The sequence below is a fragment of the Caretta caretta genome, chromosome 20 (assembly GCF_965140235.1).
Source record: "Caretta caretta isolate rCarCar2 chromosome 20, rCarCar1.hap1, whole genome shotgun sequence".
Lineage (NCBI taxonomy): Eukaryota > Metazoa > Chordata > Testudines > Cheloniidae > Caretta > Caretta caretta.
This window is the reverse complement of record NC_134225.1, coordinates 20,091,793-20,109,793: the sequence shown is the minus strand read 5'-3', so window position 1 is coordinate 20,109,793 and position 18,001 is coordinate 20,091,793. Positions and strand designations below refer to the sequence as shown.

The 18,001-nt window shown below is 51.7% G+C and overlaps 1 protein-coding gene across 1 annotated transcript in view; it reads right to left on the bottom strand.

Moving 5' to 3' along the window:
- Positions 1-9,298: 9,298 nt before the first annotated feature.
- The window catches only part of LOC142069651 (complement C3-like), a 76,191-nt gene continuing 67,488 nt past the window's right edge, over positions 9,299-18,001 (bottom strand). Inside the window, exons 34-40 of the mRNA XM_075121546.1 lie at positions 16,519-16,608; positions 15,954-16,059; positions 14,477-14,566; positions 12,517-12,603; positions 11,905-11,988; positions 10,822-10,957; positions 9,299-9,628 (exon numbers count right to left, since the gene is read on the bottom strand). Coding sequence (XP_074977647.1) covers positions 9,487-9,628; positions 10,822-10,957; positions 11,905-11,988; positions 12,517-12,603; positions 14,477-14,566; positions 15,954-16,059; positions 16,519-16,608 — 735 coding nt within the window. The 3' untranslated portion in view covers positions 9,299-9,486. The remainder of the gene's footprint in view (positions 9,629-10,821; positions 10,958-11,904; positions 11,989-12,516; positions 12,604-14,476; positions 14,567-15,953; positions 16,060-16,518; positions 16,609-18,001) is intronic.

Genomic DNA, 18,001 nt, shown 5'->3' with positions numbered 1-18,001 from the left:
AGGGCGGTTAGAAGAGCACAGGAGGGCGCGGTGCGCATCAGAGAAGCTTTGAAAACCAGTTTCATGACTGGCCAGGCTACGGTGTGAAAGTTCTCTTTTTTTCTTCCTGATGAAACCCCCCGCCCCTTGGTTCACTCTGCTTCCCTGTAAGCTAACCAGCCTCCCCTCCTCCCTTCGATCACCACTTGCAGAGGCAATAAAGTCATTGTTGCTTCACATTCATGCATTCTTTATTCATTCATCACACAAATAGGGGGACGACTACCAAGGTAGCCCAGGAGAGGTGATGGAGGAGGGAAGGAAAATGCCACACAGCACCTTAAAAGTTTTCAACTTTAAAATGTATTGAATGTCAGCCTTCTGTTTTTTGGGCAATCCTCTGTGGCGGAGTGGCTGGTTGGCCGGTGGCCCCCCCACCGCATTCTTGGGCATCTGGGTGTGGAGGCTATGGAACTTGGGGAGGAGGGTGGTTGGTTACACAGGGGCTGTAGTGGCAGTCTGTGCTCCAGCTGCCTTTGCTGCAGCTCAACCATACACTGGAGCATTCTGGTTTGATCCTCCAGCAGCCTCAGAATTGAATCCTGCCTCCTCTCATCACGTAGCCGCCACATTTGAGCTTCAGCCCTGTCTTCAGCCCGCCACTTACTCTCTTCAGCCCGCCACTTACTCTCTTCAGCCCGCCACCTCTCCTCCCAGTCATTTTGTGCTTTCCTGCACTCTGACATTATTTGCCTCCATGCATTCGTCTGTGCTCTGTCAGTGTGGGAGGACAGCATGAGCTCAGAGAACATTTCATCACGAGTGCGTTTTTTTTTCTTTCTAATCTTCACTAGCCTCTGGGAAGGAGAAGATCCTGTGATCATTGAAACACATGCAGCTGGTGGAGAAAAAAAAAGGGACAGCGGTATTTAAAAAGACACATTTTATAAAAACACATTTTTTATACTCTTTCAGGGTAAACCTTGCTGTTAACATTACATACATAGAACATGTGCTTTCGTTACAAGGTCGCATTTTGCCTCCCCCCACCGCGTGGCTACCCCCTCAACCCTCCCCCCTCCCCGTGGCTAACAGCGGGGAACATTTCTGTTCAGCCACAGGCAAACAGCCCAGAGGAATGGGCACCTCTGAGTGTCCCCTGAAGAAAAACACCCTATTTCAACCAGGTGACCATGAATGATATCTCACTCTCCTGAGGATAACACAGAGAGATAAAGAATGGATGTTGTCTGAACGCCAGCAAACATACACTGCAATGCTTTGTTGTACAATGATTCCTGAGTACGTGCTACTGGCCTGGAGTGGTAAAGTGTCCTACCATGGAGGACGCAATAAGGCTGCCCTCCCCAGAAACCTTTTGCAAAGGCTTTGGGAGTACATCCAGGAGAACCGTGAATGCCAGGGCAAATTAATCCTTTCACATGCTTCCTTTTAAACTATGTATAGTATTTTAAAAGGTACACTTACCGGAGGTCCCTTCTCCACCTGCTAGGTCCAGGAGGCAGCCTTGGGTGGGTTCGGGGGGTACTGGCTCCAGGTCCAGGGTGAGAAACAGTTCCTGGCTGTCGGGAAAACTGGTTTCTCTGCTTGCTTGCTGTGAGCTATCTACAACTTCATCATCATCATCATTTTCCTCGTCCCCAAAACCTGCTTCTGTGTTGCCTCCATCTCCATTGAAGGAGTCAAACAACACGGTTGGGGTAGTGGTGGCTGAACCCCCTAAAATGGCATGCAGTTCATCATAGAAGAGGTATGTTTGGGGCTCTGACCCGGAGTGGCCATTCGCCTCTCTGGTTTTCTGGTAGGCTTGCTTCAGCTCCTTCAGTTTCACGCGGCACTGCTTTGGGTCCCTGTTATGGCCTCTGTCCTTCATGCCCTGGGATTTTGACAAAGGTTTTGGCATTTCGAAAACTGAAACGGAGTTCTGATAGCACGGATTCCTCTCCCCATACAGCAATCAGATCCCGTACCTCCCATTCGGTCCATGCTGGAGCTCTTTTGCGATTCTGGGACTCCATCATGGTCACCTCTGCTGATGAGCTCTGCATGGTCACCTGCAGCTTGCCACACTGGCCAAACAGGAAATGAGATTGAAAAGTTCGCAGTTCTTTTCCTGTCTACCTGGCCAGTGCATCTGAGTTGAGAGTACTGTCCAGAGCGGTCACAATGGAGCACTCTGGGATAGCTCCCGGAGGCCAATACCGTCGAATTGTGTCCAGAGTACCCCAAATTCGACCCGGCAAGGCCGATTTAAGCGCTAATCCACTTGTCGGGGGTGGAGTAAGGAAATCGATTTTAAGAGCCCTTTAAGTCGAAAAAAAGGGCTTCATCCTGTGGACTGTTGCAGGTTTACATCAATTTAACGCTGCTAAATTCGACCTAAAGTCCTAAATTCGACCTAAAGTGTAGACTAGGGCAGAGTATTCAGCGGGGGAAAGCAACACACTTTCTCACAGAAGATTGTGAGCATCTATTTTAGCAGTTAAGCATTATATTTAGTATAAAATATTAGTAATGCACCTCAAGTGAAAATAAAAGTCTATACAACAATTGCAAAAGTATAGTTTGGGTTATAAAAGATGTGGTCCGCATTACAAACTAAGTTAATCTGTGTATTAAGTTTGGATTACTGAAAACAAGAGAAATGTAAACAACCAAGCAAAAAAATGTAATTTTTTAACTAACTTAAAGCTGTTTAAGGTTGCATCCCACAGACCGAAGACACCAGAAGATATCACGTCCTGAAGACACCAGAAGATATCAGTATACAGTGAAGAAACCCTCAAGCATCAAGAAAAGAAAAATGAATTGCTTTATAAATAACAGAGTGGTCAATTACACCTCATTCTACGGTATATGGACAATAAGTAGTTAAAAACCATAAGCTGGACCAGGTCTAACTGTCATTTAAATTGTATACTATTAAGCAAAGTGAATTCATGTACCTGTGGGTTTAAATCTTTAGCATCAAAATATCGATGAATTTGACTACTCTGCATTATGGCTGTATTGGTGTACAACATTTACAGTGTTCATAACATTGCTGAACTGTTTCACCAACGCACAACTAAAAATTAACAAACGATTGGCAGCAAACAGCATGATGGCAAGGAAAAAACAAATTGGCAAAGAAATTATTGTTAGGTTACACAATAACTACAAGTTGGGTGAACAAATTCCCTGTTAGTACCAGTCATCACTGCATCCTCACTGAGCACCTGTTATTCAAACCAATCTTGTTCAGTGACTGGGTATCAATACTAAATCTTGATGCAGCAGGTATTTGATAAATTGGTTACTGTCCATTCAGTAGGTTAGCTGGAAGACAGCATCCATGAGAAATGACTGGATCTACGTCAGCTACCGGTATATCAGAGCAATGCGAACAGTGGAACAGAAGCTAGGCAACTTCCTGTTTCCTGTCCAGCAAAGCTTACCGGAGGGGGACAACCAGCAGTAAGGGTAACCTATAACATGGTTGGACAGTATTGTGTAGTAACTAATGACAAGAATTTCCATGTTAAGGCCTCATTTGTAAGTCTCTGCTCCAAATTTCTGTTTTACTTCTTTATATACATAGCACTCTGGGGGGACCCTGTAATAATGCCTATCAAAACACTCAGCCGACTACTAATGATGATATGGGTGGTAACTGTAATTGCCCTACTAGGGGTATGTTGCTATCTGCATCACCAAAGTAAAGGGCCAGACTACCACACCAGACTGGAAAAACATTGTTATGCTTGGCTATAAGGTGGTATCATATGTACACACACATGCTAGACACATATACACTACGCTGTAGCAGGGGGCTGCTGCAAAAGCACCTAATTAGCCCCTGCTCAGCCAGCTCCAATCAAGAGAAATAGATTGGGGCTCGTGTAACAGGCATGATGCCTGGCCTGGGGATTGGCTCCGCCTGTGGGCCTGACAAGCCAGCAGTTATAAGGGCTGGGAGCCTGTAGGAAGGGGGCTGCCAGGAGAACAGGCAGTCTCCTGGCTGTGGGCTGACTGCTTGGGAAGGAGGGCGCTAACCCTGTAAGCCTCGTACATAGCTCAACATTGGTGGTGGGAGAACTGTGTGTGCAAATAAAGCCACGGGTGCTGCATAACAGGAAACCTCTCTGAGCTTTGTTGGGGCAGTCAGCAGGCCCCAGGAAGAGGGGCGGGCAGAGGACCCTGTTACATACACATATAATTCCCATATCCATATTATTCGCATATATTCATGATTTCGGAATGCCCCCAAGGCTCAATCATAAAACCACATTCAATCAAAGTCCCGGGCCTAACATTTCCAAGCCCACCATAAGGGACTAAAAACAATGGGAAAATAAAATTTGTCCATCATTCGTAAGAGGGAACGTGCAGTCTAAGGGACAGATGGGGCATGAATGTATGGGTGGTAAAGTAAGGTGACAAAACCCAGTGTTTAGCCCACTGGGTCATCTTCCGTCCATGCATTATGCTTTCCCGGGACGATGGGTAAACTTCCTCCCCATAAAAAGACAAAAAGTGGAGGAAAGGTTGCCAATTTTCTAATGGCAGAAAACCAAACACCCTTGCCCCATCTCTTCTCTGAGGCCCTGCCCCACTCACTCCTTTCCCCCCCTCCGTTGCTTGCTCTCCCCCACTCTCACGCACTCGCTCATTTTCACCAGGCTGGGGCAGGTGGTTGGGGTGCGGGAGGGGGTGAGGGCTCTGGATGGGGGTGTGAGCTCTGGGGTGGGGCTGGGGCCAAGGGGTTTGGAGTATGTGTGTGCAGGGGAGGGAGGGGGACACCAGGCTGGGGCAGGTGATTGGGGTGTGGGAGGGGGTATGGGTTCTGGGCTGGGGGTGCGGGCTCCAGGGTGGGGCCAGAAATGAGGCATTCAGGCTGTGGGAGGGGGCTCTGGGCTGGGGCAGGGGGTTGAGGTGCAGTGGGGGGTGAGTGCTCTGGCTGGGGGTGTGGACTCAGAGAAGGGGCATGGTGGGGCCAGGGATGAAGGGTTTGGGGTGCAGGAGGGGGTGTGGGGTGAGGGCTCTGGTAGGGAGTTTGGGTGCGCAAGGGGGTTCCAAGCTAGGGCAGGGGGTTGGGGCACGGGAGGAGGTTTGTGGTGTGTGCTCTGTGTGCCGCTGACACAAGCAGCCCCGGCACTTCCCAGGGATGGAGGAAGACCAGGCGGCTCCAGGGAAGAGGCAGTATGGCCCTCTGGCTCCTAGGCAGAGGGGTGGCCAAACGGCTCCACGTTCTACCCCACCTGCAGGCACGACTCCCGCAGCTCCAATTGGCCACAGTTCCTGGCCAATGGGAGCTGCAGAGTCGGCACTCGAGGTGGTGACCGCGGGCGGGGGCAGCGCATGAAGTCTCCCCGGCTGCCCCTCCACCAGGAGCAGGAGGGACATGCCGGCCACTTCCTGGGAGCTGTGTGGAGCAGGGCACGGAGCCTGCCTGCCCCTCTGGAGCTGCAGCCAACCGGACTTTTAGCGGTCTTGTCCAGGATCCGTTTTCCACCAGGCACTCCAGTCGAAAACTGGACGCCTGGCAACCCTAAAGACATGAGGCCTTGTGTGTGAGGCCTGAACTAAAGTAGATAGTCCTGAAGTGGATTAGAAGGTGGAAAGAAAGCTGGCTAGATCATCAGGCTCAATGGGTAGTGATCAATGGCTCCATGTCTAGTTGGAGGCCGGTATCAAGTGGAGTGCCCCAAGGGTCGATCCTGGGGCCGGTTTTGTTCAATATCTTCAATAACGATCTGGGGGATGGTGTGGACTGCACCCTCAGCAAGTTTGCAGATGACACTAAACTGGAAGGAGTGGTAGATACGCTGGAGGGCAGAGATTGGATACAGAGGGACCTAGACAAATGAGAGGATTGGGCAAAAAGAAATCTGATGAGGTTCAACAAAGACAAGTGCAGAGTTCTGCACTTAGGATGGAAGAATCCGATGCACTATTACAGATTAGGAACCGAATGGCTAGGCAGCAGTTGTGCAGAAAAGGACCTAGGGGTTACACTGAACGAGAAGCTGGATATGAGTCAACAGGGTGCCCTTGTTGCCAAGTAGGCTAACGGCATTTTGGGCTGTACAAGGAAGAGCATTGCCAGCAGATCGAGGGACGTGATCGTTCCCCTCTATTCGACATTGGTGAGGCCTCATCTGGAGTACTGTGTCCAGTTTTGGGCCCCACATGACAAGAAGGATGTGGAAAAATTGGAAAGCATCCAGTGGAGGGCAACAAAAATGTTTAGGGGACTGGACCACATGATTTATGAGGAGCGGCGGGAACTGGGATTGTTTAGTCTGTGGAAGAGAAGAATCATAGAATATCAGAGATGGAAGGGACCTCAGGAGGTCATCTAGTCCAACTCCCTGCTCCAAGCAGGACCAACCCGCAACTAAATCATCCCAGCCAGGGCTTTGTCAAGCCTGACCTTAAAAACTTCTAAGGAAGGAGATTCCACCACCTCCCTAGGTAACGCATTCCAGTGCTTCATCACCCTCCTAGTGAAAAAGTTTTTCCTAATATCCAACCTAAACCTCCCCCACTGCAACTTGAGACCATTACTCCTTGTTCTGTCATCAGCTACCACTGAGAACAGTCTAGAGCCATCCTCTTTGGAACCCCCTTTCAGGTAGTTGAAAGCAGCTATCAAATCCCCCCTCATTCATCTCTTGATGATCTTCCTCAGGAGTGGGCGCAGGGGGCATAACATTCTCCTCTGGCGAGAAGGAGTTACAGGTATCACCTTCTGCCTCCTGATCTAAGATTTGTTCCACCTCCTCCAAATTCTGTTTGGCCGGGGCATCTGGTGGCGCTGTGGATTTTGGTGGAGAGCATCTGTTTACCTCCGTGGTGCCAGTAATGGCATTAGAGCAGAACTGTGTACTGCCCATGGGTCCCAGAATGCCCACTGAGGTGGGAAGGGCATAGGTGGGGGCGTGACCAGGCTACCCGTGAAATTCAGACCCTGGAGGAGGCGTAGGGTGCTTCTGATGTGCAGACTGAACACTGCCTTGCATCAGTGAAGAGTGGTGGGAGGAAAGCCTCCCCTTCCTCATCTTCATCCTCCTCACGAGAGGAAGGAGGAGCAGCTGTACCTGGTGGAGCGAGTGGAAGTGCTGAAGCAGTGTCCGTACCGAGGAGAGGTGAGCAAGGAACTGTAAGTCGGGCAACATTTCCTCTTGGACGTGGTCTTGGCAGGGGCAGTGTTAGCTCTCCTCTACCCACGTCCTTCAGGGGACAGGTCCCTTCCCTTTGGGATGGGGACAGTCTGTCAGAAGCTGCCTGTGGCCCTAGGGCAGCACGAGACGTTTGCCAGCCCGGGTGTGAAGCCAGGGATGTCTCCATGAGAATGCGCTTCAGTTGAAGGGCCCTGGCTTTCCTAGTCCGGGTCTTAGCAGACTGCGGCACGTGGATTGCACCACTGGCCACATTGCGAGTGTCCCTCGGAAAGCGGAAGGGTGTCGCGGCATTTAAAGCCAGATGCCCCCAAAATTCTGAGGAAAAACAAACAAAGCAGCAAACACTGGACTGTGCCTGTATTTGCATCTTAAAGGTAGGCACACCTGGGCTGCCTGTCTGCACCCCCCACCTGCTACTTGCCACGGCGTGGGGCAGCCACTTACAGGTAGGAAGGAGGTGGTGACTGCTGTTTTCCCCTCTCCCTGTCCCCGGCTGGGGGAGAGGGGTGGCGGTGGGGTGGGGGGGGGGGGGGGACAAGCTTGCCAGTTCTGAGCCTGGGAAAGAAACTTCCTGAGCTGCTACTGAGACCTGGCCTGGAGTGTTTGCTGCTAGAGCTGGAGCCGGAGCCCCTGCCTGCACCCTGCGCTCTGGAGAAACAGCTCCAGCACCCTGCGCTCTGGAGAAACAGCTTTAATGGGCCACAGCCTGCACCATGCGCCCACTGACACTGCAGTGCCCCAGGGTGCCCCACTCACCACCCTTGCAGCCAGGGGGCTAGAACCAGCTGCCTGTCCCCGCCCCCACTTGCCAGGCCGCCACTGCAGAGCCGTGAGCCCCCGTTCTGAGCAGTCGGCCCTGAGGAGCAGCCCGTGACGGCTTGTTCAGAGTTACAAACATTTCAGAGTTACGAAATGTCCAGAAGTGTCCATAATTCTCAGGTTCTGCAGTATTGCAAAGCTACTCCTGGCCGTGCTTGTTACATAATTAGTTTCCTCAAAAAGCTGTTACCTGCCTCTCGAGGTGTTTCATCCACAAGGATTCAATTTGACTCCAGCTACTGGATATGGGAACCTGTGGTCAAGAGCCATGGTGATGTCATACTCCCTGTCACCTGGTGCTTTGTGCGAACTGGGCAGCTGCTTAGACAGAATTCTGTAACGTATCCAACTGGGCTGGTATCACCCTGCTCCTCAGGAATTATGTGATCATGAGGTAGGGGAGCTGCCTCTTGGTTACCTATGGACTGAGCTTTCCAAACTTCAAAGTCTCAGCCCCGCCTTAGATCCTCTGTTCAAGCAGCGTGGTTTGAAACGTGTTTAGACTGGAAGCTCTTTGGGGCCAGGGGTGTGGTTTTGTTCTTTATTCATACAGCTCCCAGCACAGGGTCTATGGTCTGTGACTGGGGCTTTTAGATGCTACCACAATAAAAAATAATAAAAGGGATCCCCGTGGAAAAATTCGCCAAGTGAATGGGGGCGGGAGGAGAGGGAATCGAATGGTTTCAAGCTTCCGAGATCTGCCACTTTGTGCAACTTCTTGTTGCCACCTCACAAACTTTGCATTAGTGCTTCCAAAGTTACAACAGTAAATGGACTAGGGCCCAGATGCTCATAGGCATTTAGGAGACTAATTCGCATTGATTTTAATAGCAGTTAGGTGCCTAAATACCTTTGGCGATCTGGGACTAAGAGATTAATCCTGCTCCCCTTGAAGTCAAAAGCGGCACTCTCACTGAGAGCAGACTACTGTATTTTGGGGGAGGGTCTGAGCCCTGCCTGCCCCTGCATGAGTCCTGTCTCCCCCCCCGTGCAGGACTGACATCGCCACTCCCCCCTCCCTGCACAGTCCTCCACACCCCACTTCTTTGACAAAGTCAGGACCACTGGGGCAGGGCTGAAAAAAGGGACTGTCCCAGCCAAAACAGGATGTGTGGTCACCCTAGGCACACAGAGGTACAGAAGGCTCGCTCCCAAATATCCATCCATGAGAATCTAACCACCCATTCATGCTTGCCATCCTAATCTAATTTAAGGTTTTTTCTCGTGCACCCATGATCCTAGTAGCTCGTTACTTAAAAAGCTATTTTGCAGACTATGTAAAGATTGTTAAAAAGTCACACAGCAGACCAGGATAAGAAATCAGCCGTTTATATATATAGAAAGAACAAGAAGAGAAGAGAGCGAAACCCCCAAGAGGACAGGGCTAGTGGCGAGAGTCAGCAGCATTGGGACTCTGAGTGGAGATGTCTCCACCTGAGTGTAACACTCCGTCTCAGCTCACACTGTCCCATTGGGGCCGCTGGGAAAGCTGGGTCCAAGTTTAGGTTGGGCAGCCAAACATGGTCATGGCTTCAGAGAACTCAAGGAATTCCTGGCAGATGTTCTGGAAATCCGGCTCCTGGCATTCATCCTCGTTGGGCCACTTCTCGATCCAGGTGTCCTTGCCAATGACGTAGGCTAGCCTGGGACGGACAGGCAGAAGGGTGAGCAGTGAAGCACAGAATGTGTCCAATTTGTTGGCTCAGTTCCTCAAGGGCAGCCAGGTTTGCCTAAGGGCATAGGTAGCGCGTATGGAGGGCCAGGGGAGGCTGAGTCTCCCTAAAAAGACAGGCGTGGCCCCACTCATGCTCTGCCCTGAGCTCCCTCCTGCTTCCCGTCTCTTCCCCCTGGCCACAGCCCACGCAGGCTGCTCCTCTTCCCCAAGGGGACTGGGGCTGGGGCTGGGGCTGAGGCAAGTGCGGGCTGGCCTGCAGCTCGGGACTTGAGTCAGGGCCCCCCAGCGCTGGTGCTCCCTGGCGCTCCAGGGCTGGTGGCGCTTCAGGGCTGGGGGAACTCAGGTTGGCCGGCCAGAGCAGCCCGGGGCTGGGGCAGGGGGGCTGGCAGCCGCGGTGGAGGGGCTCAGGGCTCCGGTGGGACAGAGGGGCAGAGGAGGGGTGGTGTCAGGGGCAAGCCTCCCCAAACAGGTGGCTCACACTCCGCCCATGTCTAAGGGCCCCATCTGACTTGCAGAGAAACAATGGGTTGCCTCCCCTCTCATAGGTTCAGCCCATGGAGTACAGAGAAACTACAGATCCCAGCATGCAATGCTCCATATACAACATGAGGATGGAACTTTTAGCCTCCGTGAGCTGTGTCTTTGTTGATGAAGCTCATTGTTAGGTGCAGTTTTTACCCTAATTAATTATATTTTCACCCAGTTTAACCCTAAGTGATTTAGGAACAACTGTGGCTGGATGCAGAGACCTTGAAATTGCACTGTGAATGTGATTTGTGCTGGTGAAATAGTTGGGTAGCCCCTGCGAGGAATGGTGGTCCAGGGTTAGACGACGATGCGAACCTGGATTCAGTTCCCAGCAACTCCAGAAACTTCCTTTGGATACTTTGGAGAGGTCACCTAAGGCCAGTCAGTAGGAGTTAGGTGCCTCAATACCTTTGACAACCTGGACCGTAGGCTGTCCTTGCCTCAGTTTACCCACCCGTTAAATGAGGGTAATAATGCTGCCCTGCCTCCCGTAGTGACAATAAAGATATTGTGGGGCACTCAGAAAGTACAGTAATGGTGGCCTGATAGGTACCTAAAATTGATAGGGTAATTAATTAAGGGCGTGTCGGCTTGAAAGTGACTAACGCAGGGTAACCACAGGAGGCTACTTACTCAGCTTTCCTGGGCCACAAGTCGGTGCTGAGTCCCCAGATCAAGTAGTCTTTGTTACGCTCCAGCCTCAGAGACTCCCTGCATGTTATGTGGCTGATGAATGGGCGGGTTTTTCCTTGTGGATTTTCATCAGTCCCTGGGCGGGCGGGGAAGGGTGAAAAAAGATCTCACACATAAGAGCAGAGTGACGAGGAGATAGTACAGGGTGGAGAGGGATGAAGACGAAAGGAACAGAGGAGAGGTGACTCCTAGGCGTTCTCTTGAGATTTCAGTACAAATTCAGCCCCAGTGCGACTGCTGTGATAATCAATCACTGAATCTCCAGCAGTCATTAGAGACAGGAAGGACCATCTTGTGGTTGCGGCACCGGGCTGGCCTGAAGAGTTCAGGCCTCAGCTCCAGTTTCTGCCACAGACTCCTTGTGTGACCTTGAACAAGTCACTCGATCTCCCTGTGACTCAATTCCCCACCTGTGAAATGGGGCTAATAAATCCACCCAGTGTCGATTTAGACTGTAACCTCGTCAAGGCAGGGGTTGTATCTGGGTATGTCCAGTGCTTAGCACAAGGGGCCCCTAATCTCAGGTAATACAAATAATTAGAACAGTCATATCAGCTCCCAGTGAGTGAAGCCGCTTTGAGCTCAGTTAGATCCCTGCTTACTTTGTCTTTATATCGATTTATAAAAGTCAGCATTGAGGAAGAGAGACTCCACCTCCCCTATAACAGCTTGGGCCAAAGGGCCACCAAGTCTGGGGTCTTGACTCCCACAATGGCCAATGCCAATTGCTTCAGAGGAAGGTTGAAAAAGTCCATAATGAGACTGGCCAATTGCACCAGGCTGAACACAGTGAGAGGTTCCCCCCTGTTATTTTGTCTGCCTTTTCATGGCATGGCTGCCTCAGTGGGTTTAGCAAATTCATACTCCAGGGCATTAACCTATCGCCGCTTGGGGACAAGAAAGAGACTAGATTAGCCTTGCTTTAGCACTTCCTCTGGCGAAGAGAAATAGCTCTTATGCAGGCATTTATCCCAAAGGCCGGTCAAAGAAATTGCACCCTGATTTTAGAAGGGGAGCTCTTACCTACTTTAATGATTTCCAAAATTTCCATGATGTAGTAGTCAGAACTGCCCACTTCTTCAGTTCTAACAAGCTTGGTTTTATACACTTTAAAAAAAGGAAGACATACAAAACACCAGTTGAAGGTCTGCAGTACTTTTCTGTGGAGAATTCAGTGTGTAACTGAATCCCAAAACTAGCTGTGAAAAAGATGGTCCCATGGTATGGGCGTTAGCTGAAGACCTGGGTTCGTTTCTCTGCTCCACCACAGACATGCTCCGTGACCTTGGGCAAATGACTTAGTCACTCCATGCCTCAGTTTCCCCTTTTGTACAATGGGGATAACAGCACTCACAGGAGGTTGTGAGGATGAACACGTTAAAGATTGTGAAGTGCTCAGATACTAGGGAAATGGGGGGCAGATAAATACTTAGGGTTAGATTGAATCTTCAACAGTCATCTGATCTTGTTCATTTCTGGGAGTTTAAGGCCCCAAAATCTCATCAGGTTTCTGCCCCAGACCCTACCCCTGATTCAGCCTCAAGGGAAAACTTTACAATCCAAATCACATTCTGAACTCTGTCTTTGCGCTCTCCTCATGGAAAAAGACTCAGCAGATCCAAATCACAGATTTACCATAATCCACTCCAGGTTCGCAGGCTTCCTCCATTCGTCTGTTCAGGGTGATGGGACCCTCTATCTTCTGCTGCATGAAGCAGTTTTCTATGGGGAAGGAAGGAGGGTAGAGAATCACCAAGGGAGACCATAGTTTCAGCTCTGTTATTAGTAACCCACAGGAGCCCACATACTTGAATCCTGGGTGAGCCGTGCTAACCCAAACAGTGACAGGCTCACCTCCTCCGACAAGGAAGTGGCCATGAAGCCAACCACCCATCACGTTATGGGGCATAGGCGCCAACGCCGTGGGTGCTCCGGGTCTCAAGCACCCATGGAACAAAAATAGCAGGTGCTCAGCACCCATCAGCCACAGCCATTTGGCGGGGCTGCAGATCAGCTGTTTGGCGGCTGGCAGGAGGCATTCGGCAGAGAACAGCGGGCAGGGGATCTTGGGGGAAGGGGCAGAGCGGGGACAGGAAGTGGCAGAGCTAGGGTGGGGTCTCAGGGGAAGGGGCGGAGTGGGGGTGGAGCACCCACGAGGAAAAATAAAAGTCAGCACTTGTGTTATGGGGCACAGTAAAAGAAGAAACAAGGGATGGAGAGGTAGGTTGCAGAGTCTAAATGAGGCGATCCTGAGCCGACAGACTCAGACAGCTCTGCAAAGGAATCAGTAGATGTTGCCCAGAGGAACTCTTTCTGGATATATGAAATAACCAAGGACCATAAATAAGCCTGGCAATCACAGCTATCTTCCCTCTCTGCACTGGTGGATATCTACCTGGGTCAGTGCCAGGAGGAGCCTTGTCTCGGGACTTAGTGGAGCTGCAGATGGGGAATCAAAGGTGATGGGAAGGAGAGATCTGGAGACTGAATACCTCTCTGTATGCCTGGCAGACTGCAGGGCTACAGCAAGTTCCCCACTGAACAAGGGCCCCACCAGTGGGTCTCCACCCTCTTCTAGAGGATCCCTTCCTAAGAGTCAGCAGGGAGTGGAGCCTTCATGGCTCATCCAATACTTGGCCTCTGTGCTGAAACTGACAGCAGGGGGCTGAGGGGTGCCAGCTGTGGGCATCCTGGAATGAGAGGACCCAGATATTTTAAAGAAGTGCCTGACTTCATGTCACTACTCCCCAGGCCGGATTCCAACCATTGAAACAGCTGGTATGTTTCCACGGAAGTTTCATAACCAGGGAGGAGCATCCCCATTGGAATGGCTGGAAACCCAGCAACTTCTGCATCCCAGACTGCCCTGCTTCAATGTGTGCAGCCCACTCCATGGATCAGCCCCCAGGGCCCTGATGGGCAGAGAGGAGGAACTGACTTCTCCAATACCCGCTCCCTCCCGGTCACCCAGCTGACGAGAAATTCTACGTCCTACTGCCAACTCTCTGCAATTGGTGGGTGGGGTTGTCATTGGAGAAGAGAAGGAGGGACCACAGGTGAGGGTAGGTGGTCAGGGAGGGTGGAAACCCTCTCTGAATGCGGGGGAGGAGGGAGTGAAGGAAGATATTGAGACTCTGCAGTGGTGAGGGGCAGGTTTCAGGCTGGGAAGGTGGGTCCCGGGGATTCCTACCTCCTCCAAGGCCCATTCCAGCCCCTCAGGGTTCCGCTCCCTGGCCTGATCCCAGGCCCTGCAGTCCCTTCCGTGTCCTCTCTTGCCTCCCCACCCCAAGCGTGCAGGAGTTTATTTGGGGGTGCATCCCCCACATATTTCCACTGAGGGCGCCCTCACCCCGACCCTGGTCCCACCATTCCTGTATGTGGTGGTGCTGTAGCAGGGACACAGCCGGCCAAGAGTCAGAGCTCCAGGCTGGGGGACAGACCCAGGGACCGTCCTGCCTGTGGCCCACAGGGAAGGAGGACCCTGATGAGCGACTGAGGGGGCTGATGCTGGGGGGCCCTGGGACTGCATGTTTGCTGGTAAAGCTGACAGGGGAGCCCCTACCAGAGATGTAAGTAGAGACAGGACTCTCCTTACCTTCTGCACACCGGCAGATACCCCCATGACAGATCTTATTTAAGAGCCTGCTCTCGTTAGACGGGTGATAGAACTTGGTGCACCGGTCATCTAGAGAAAGATCAGAGACATGGATCATTCCCCCTCCCACAGAAAAATGGCCGTGGTTTACAGCACCTAGGAGACAACCCTGATGCCCTTACTCAAGCAGAAGTCACACTGTGTGACCCTGGGGAAGGGAGCAGCAGTCTTTGGGAACAACTTTTTTAGTTATAGGAAACCATCAACTTGAAATGATGGGCTGGTGCTTGTTGGAGACACCCTCTTAATCACGCTAGCAGCAAATCCATCTCTGGAGGTAAAATGCGGGGAGAGGGCCAGTAGGATCATTATTGCCTGTAGTCAGAGGTTCCCCTTATTATTTTGCCTACCTTTGCATGGGTGCGTTAAGGTGATGAGTGTGACCACATATTTCCAGCATGAGGTAATGTTAGAACAGGAGGAACTGGGAGGTGGGCAGGAAGTCAGACTAGATGATCAGGATGGTCCCCTCTGGCCTTAAAGTCTATGAGTCTGAAACCCCTGAGTTCTAATCCAGGAGTTCTCAACCAGGGCGAAACATACCCTAGCAGTACCCCAGGGGGTATGTTCACTTATCTAGATATTTGCCTAGTTTTACAACAGGCTCTAGGGCCCTGCAGCAGGACTGGGATCCCACAGGTCCCGCTGCCGTAATAGCGGGAGTGGGATAAAAATTCAACAAACAATGCAGGAGCGGGTGGGAGTGGGAGTAGAGATTGTGGGGCGGGGTGGGAGCAGGATGGAAAAAATAGTCCTCATTCACCACAAAGAACAGGAACTCCCCAGCCAGCAGCCGCCGCTCTCTGGCCGCTCAGCACGGAAGGGCAGCACACAAGTAAGGGTAGCAAAATCAGATCATGCCACCCTAACTTCTGCGCTGCCGCTGGTGGCGGTGTTGCCTTGAGAGCTGGGAACCTGGCCAGCAGCTGCCGCTCTCCAGCCGCCGAATGACAAGGCTCACAAGCCAAAAAAGGCTCAGGTCTCACACTGAATTGTAAGTCCAATATCTCCATTCCAATTGATTTATTTTATAATAATAATTATATGGTAAAAAATGAGAAAGTCAGCAATTTGTCAGTACTAGTGTGGCTGGGACACTTTTGTATTTTTATGTCTGATTTTGTAAGCAAGTTGTTTTAAAGTGAGGTGAAACTTGGGGTATGCACGACAAATCAAACTCCTGAAAGGGGTACAGTAATCTGGAAAAGTCAAGAAGGGAGCGTGAGCTTGTGTAGAGCAGGACATTGGGATTCAGGACGCCTGGGTTCTATTCCCTGTGCATCTCTTCTGTTACACGGGGATAATGATACCTAAGTAGTGCAGCAAAAGACTGCAAGAAGTAATGACACCAATGTAACCCAGAGCAGAATTTGAAGCCATGGTGCCTTTAGTGGTGAGGAGAGCTGCGATCTGTTACCTGTGGTGTAATAGTCGTAGACTGTGACGGATGCCGGCTGAATGAGACCAACTTCGAAAAACTGGTGAGCTTTAAACTGCAGGCATTCTTCCTCCCTGTGAGAAACCTGCGGGGGTGGGGGGGAATAACAGGATTGCTTATGCCGAAGGGTGGATGGATGGAAGAGAGAGAATGAAAAAGAATAAAAGAAGGGGAGATGTTGGGGAAAGAAGAGGACAAAGAGAAAGTGAGGCAGGTGGAGGAAAGAAAAACTCGAGAAGTGAAAGGAGTAAGGAAAGAAGTGAATGACACAGAGAAGCAAATTCAACCTTAATGTCAGATGCTGTATTTCCCACTGAAGTCAATGGACCTACATCCACATACACCAGCTGAGGATCTGGCCCATTCAGTTGTTCCTAGTGGAAAGCCTGAATCTGGGCCAGTGAGTCAAATTTGGCCAGGGGTTGCAGTTTGTCAACTGGCTGACATCTGCGGTGTGCCACAGTGTATCTGGGAGTGCAGTTTGGCTCAACAGGAGCCCATGAAATGAACACAGGATCAGAGAGGCCCCTTGTCGAGTCTTTACCTTGTCCAGGTAGATCCTCAGGTTGCCTCTGTCGGACAGGACTTTGTCGACTTCATACTTGGAAATGTATCTGTTGACCCCTTGGGAAAGCTAAATGTGAAGAAGGAAAAGCAAGAGGCATCATGGGTAAGGCAGCATCTCTACGAAAGTCCTGCAGCTGGGCGAAAAAACCCACCATCTCACCACGTGACTCAGTGGTGTCATGCTTGTGATCGCATCTCCCATGATAGGATTTGCATGGAGGATACTAGCCTGCTACTTACTCAACAGCTACGGTTGCCAGGTGTCTGGTTTTCGAGCGGAACACCTGGTCGAAAAGGGACCCTGGCAGCTCCGGTCAACAGTGCGGCTAAGGCAGGCTCCCCGCCTGTCCTGGCTCCATGCAGCTCCTGGAAGCGGATGGCATGTCCAGCTCCTAGGCGCAGGAGCGGCCACAGGGGCTCCGTGCACTGACCCCACCCTGAGCACTAGCTCTGCAGCTCCCATTGGCCAGGAATTGCAGACAATTGGAGCTGCATGGGCCGTGCCTGCGGGTGTGGACAGCGCAGAGAGCCCCCTGCCCCCTCCGCCTGGGAGCCGGGGGGCATGTCACCACTCCCAGGAGATGCCTGAGGTAAGTGCTGCCTGGCTGGAGCCTGCACCATGAACCCCCTCCTGCACCCCAACCACCTGCCCAAGGTCAGAACCCCCTCACACTCCCTAACTCCCTACCAGAGCCCGCACCCTTTACCCCCTCCCACACGTCAACCCGTTGCCCCAGCCCAGAGCTCTCTCCTGCATCCCAAAACCCTCATCCCTTGCCCCACCCTAGAGCCCGTATCCTCAGCCGGAGCCCTAACCTGCTCCCTGAACCCCAACCCCATGCCCCAGCCTGGAACCTCCTCCTGCACCCTGAACACCTCATTTGTGGCCCCACCCCAGAGCCCGCACGTCCAGCCAGAGCCCTCACTCCCTCTTGCACCCCAACCACCTGCCCCAGCCCGGTGAAAGTGAGTGAGGGTGGGGGAGAGTGAGCGACAGAGGGAGGGGGGATGGAGTGAGCAGGGGGCTGCATCTTGGAGAAGGGGCAAGGCAGGGGTGGGGCTTCAGGGATGGGGCGGGGCAAGGGTCTTCGGTTTTGTGTGATTAGAAAGTTGGCAACTCTATCCACAACTAACGGAGCCGGTACTCTCGCTGAAAAAGTTGAGCTTTTCTCGATAAATGTCCCAGGTTCAGTGACCACAGTGTCCGTATGCACAGTGCCTACATTTGTAATGAAAGAGGTGCTGGGGCTCAAGCAATTTATTTATTTCTTTTTACGTTCATAACTGAAGCAGCAAGCCCAGAGGTGCCGGGGCTCTGAACTGCCAGGCCCAGAGGTGCCGGGGCTCAGCCCTGGCACACATAAAGACAGAGATGACCCAAACCTGCAGATAGTGCGGGGGGGGGAAACGGGAGGGGGCAGCAGTGTCAGTAGATGTTACTGAGCATGCTCAGTACAAGC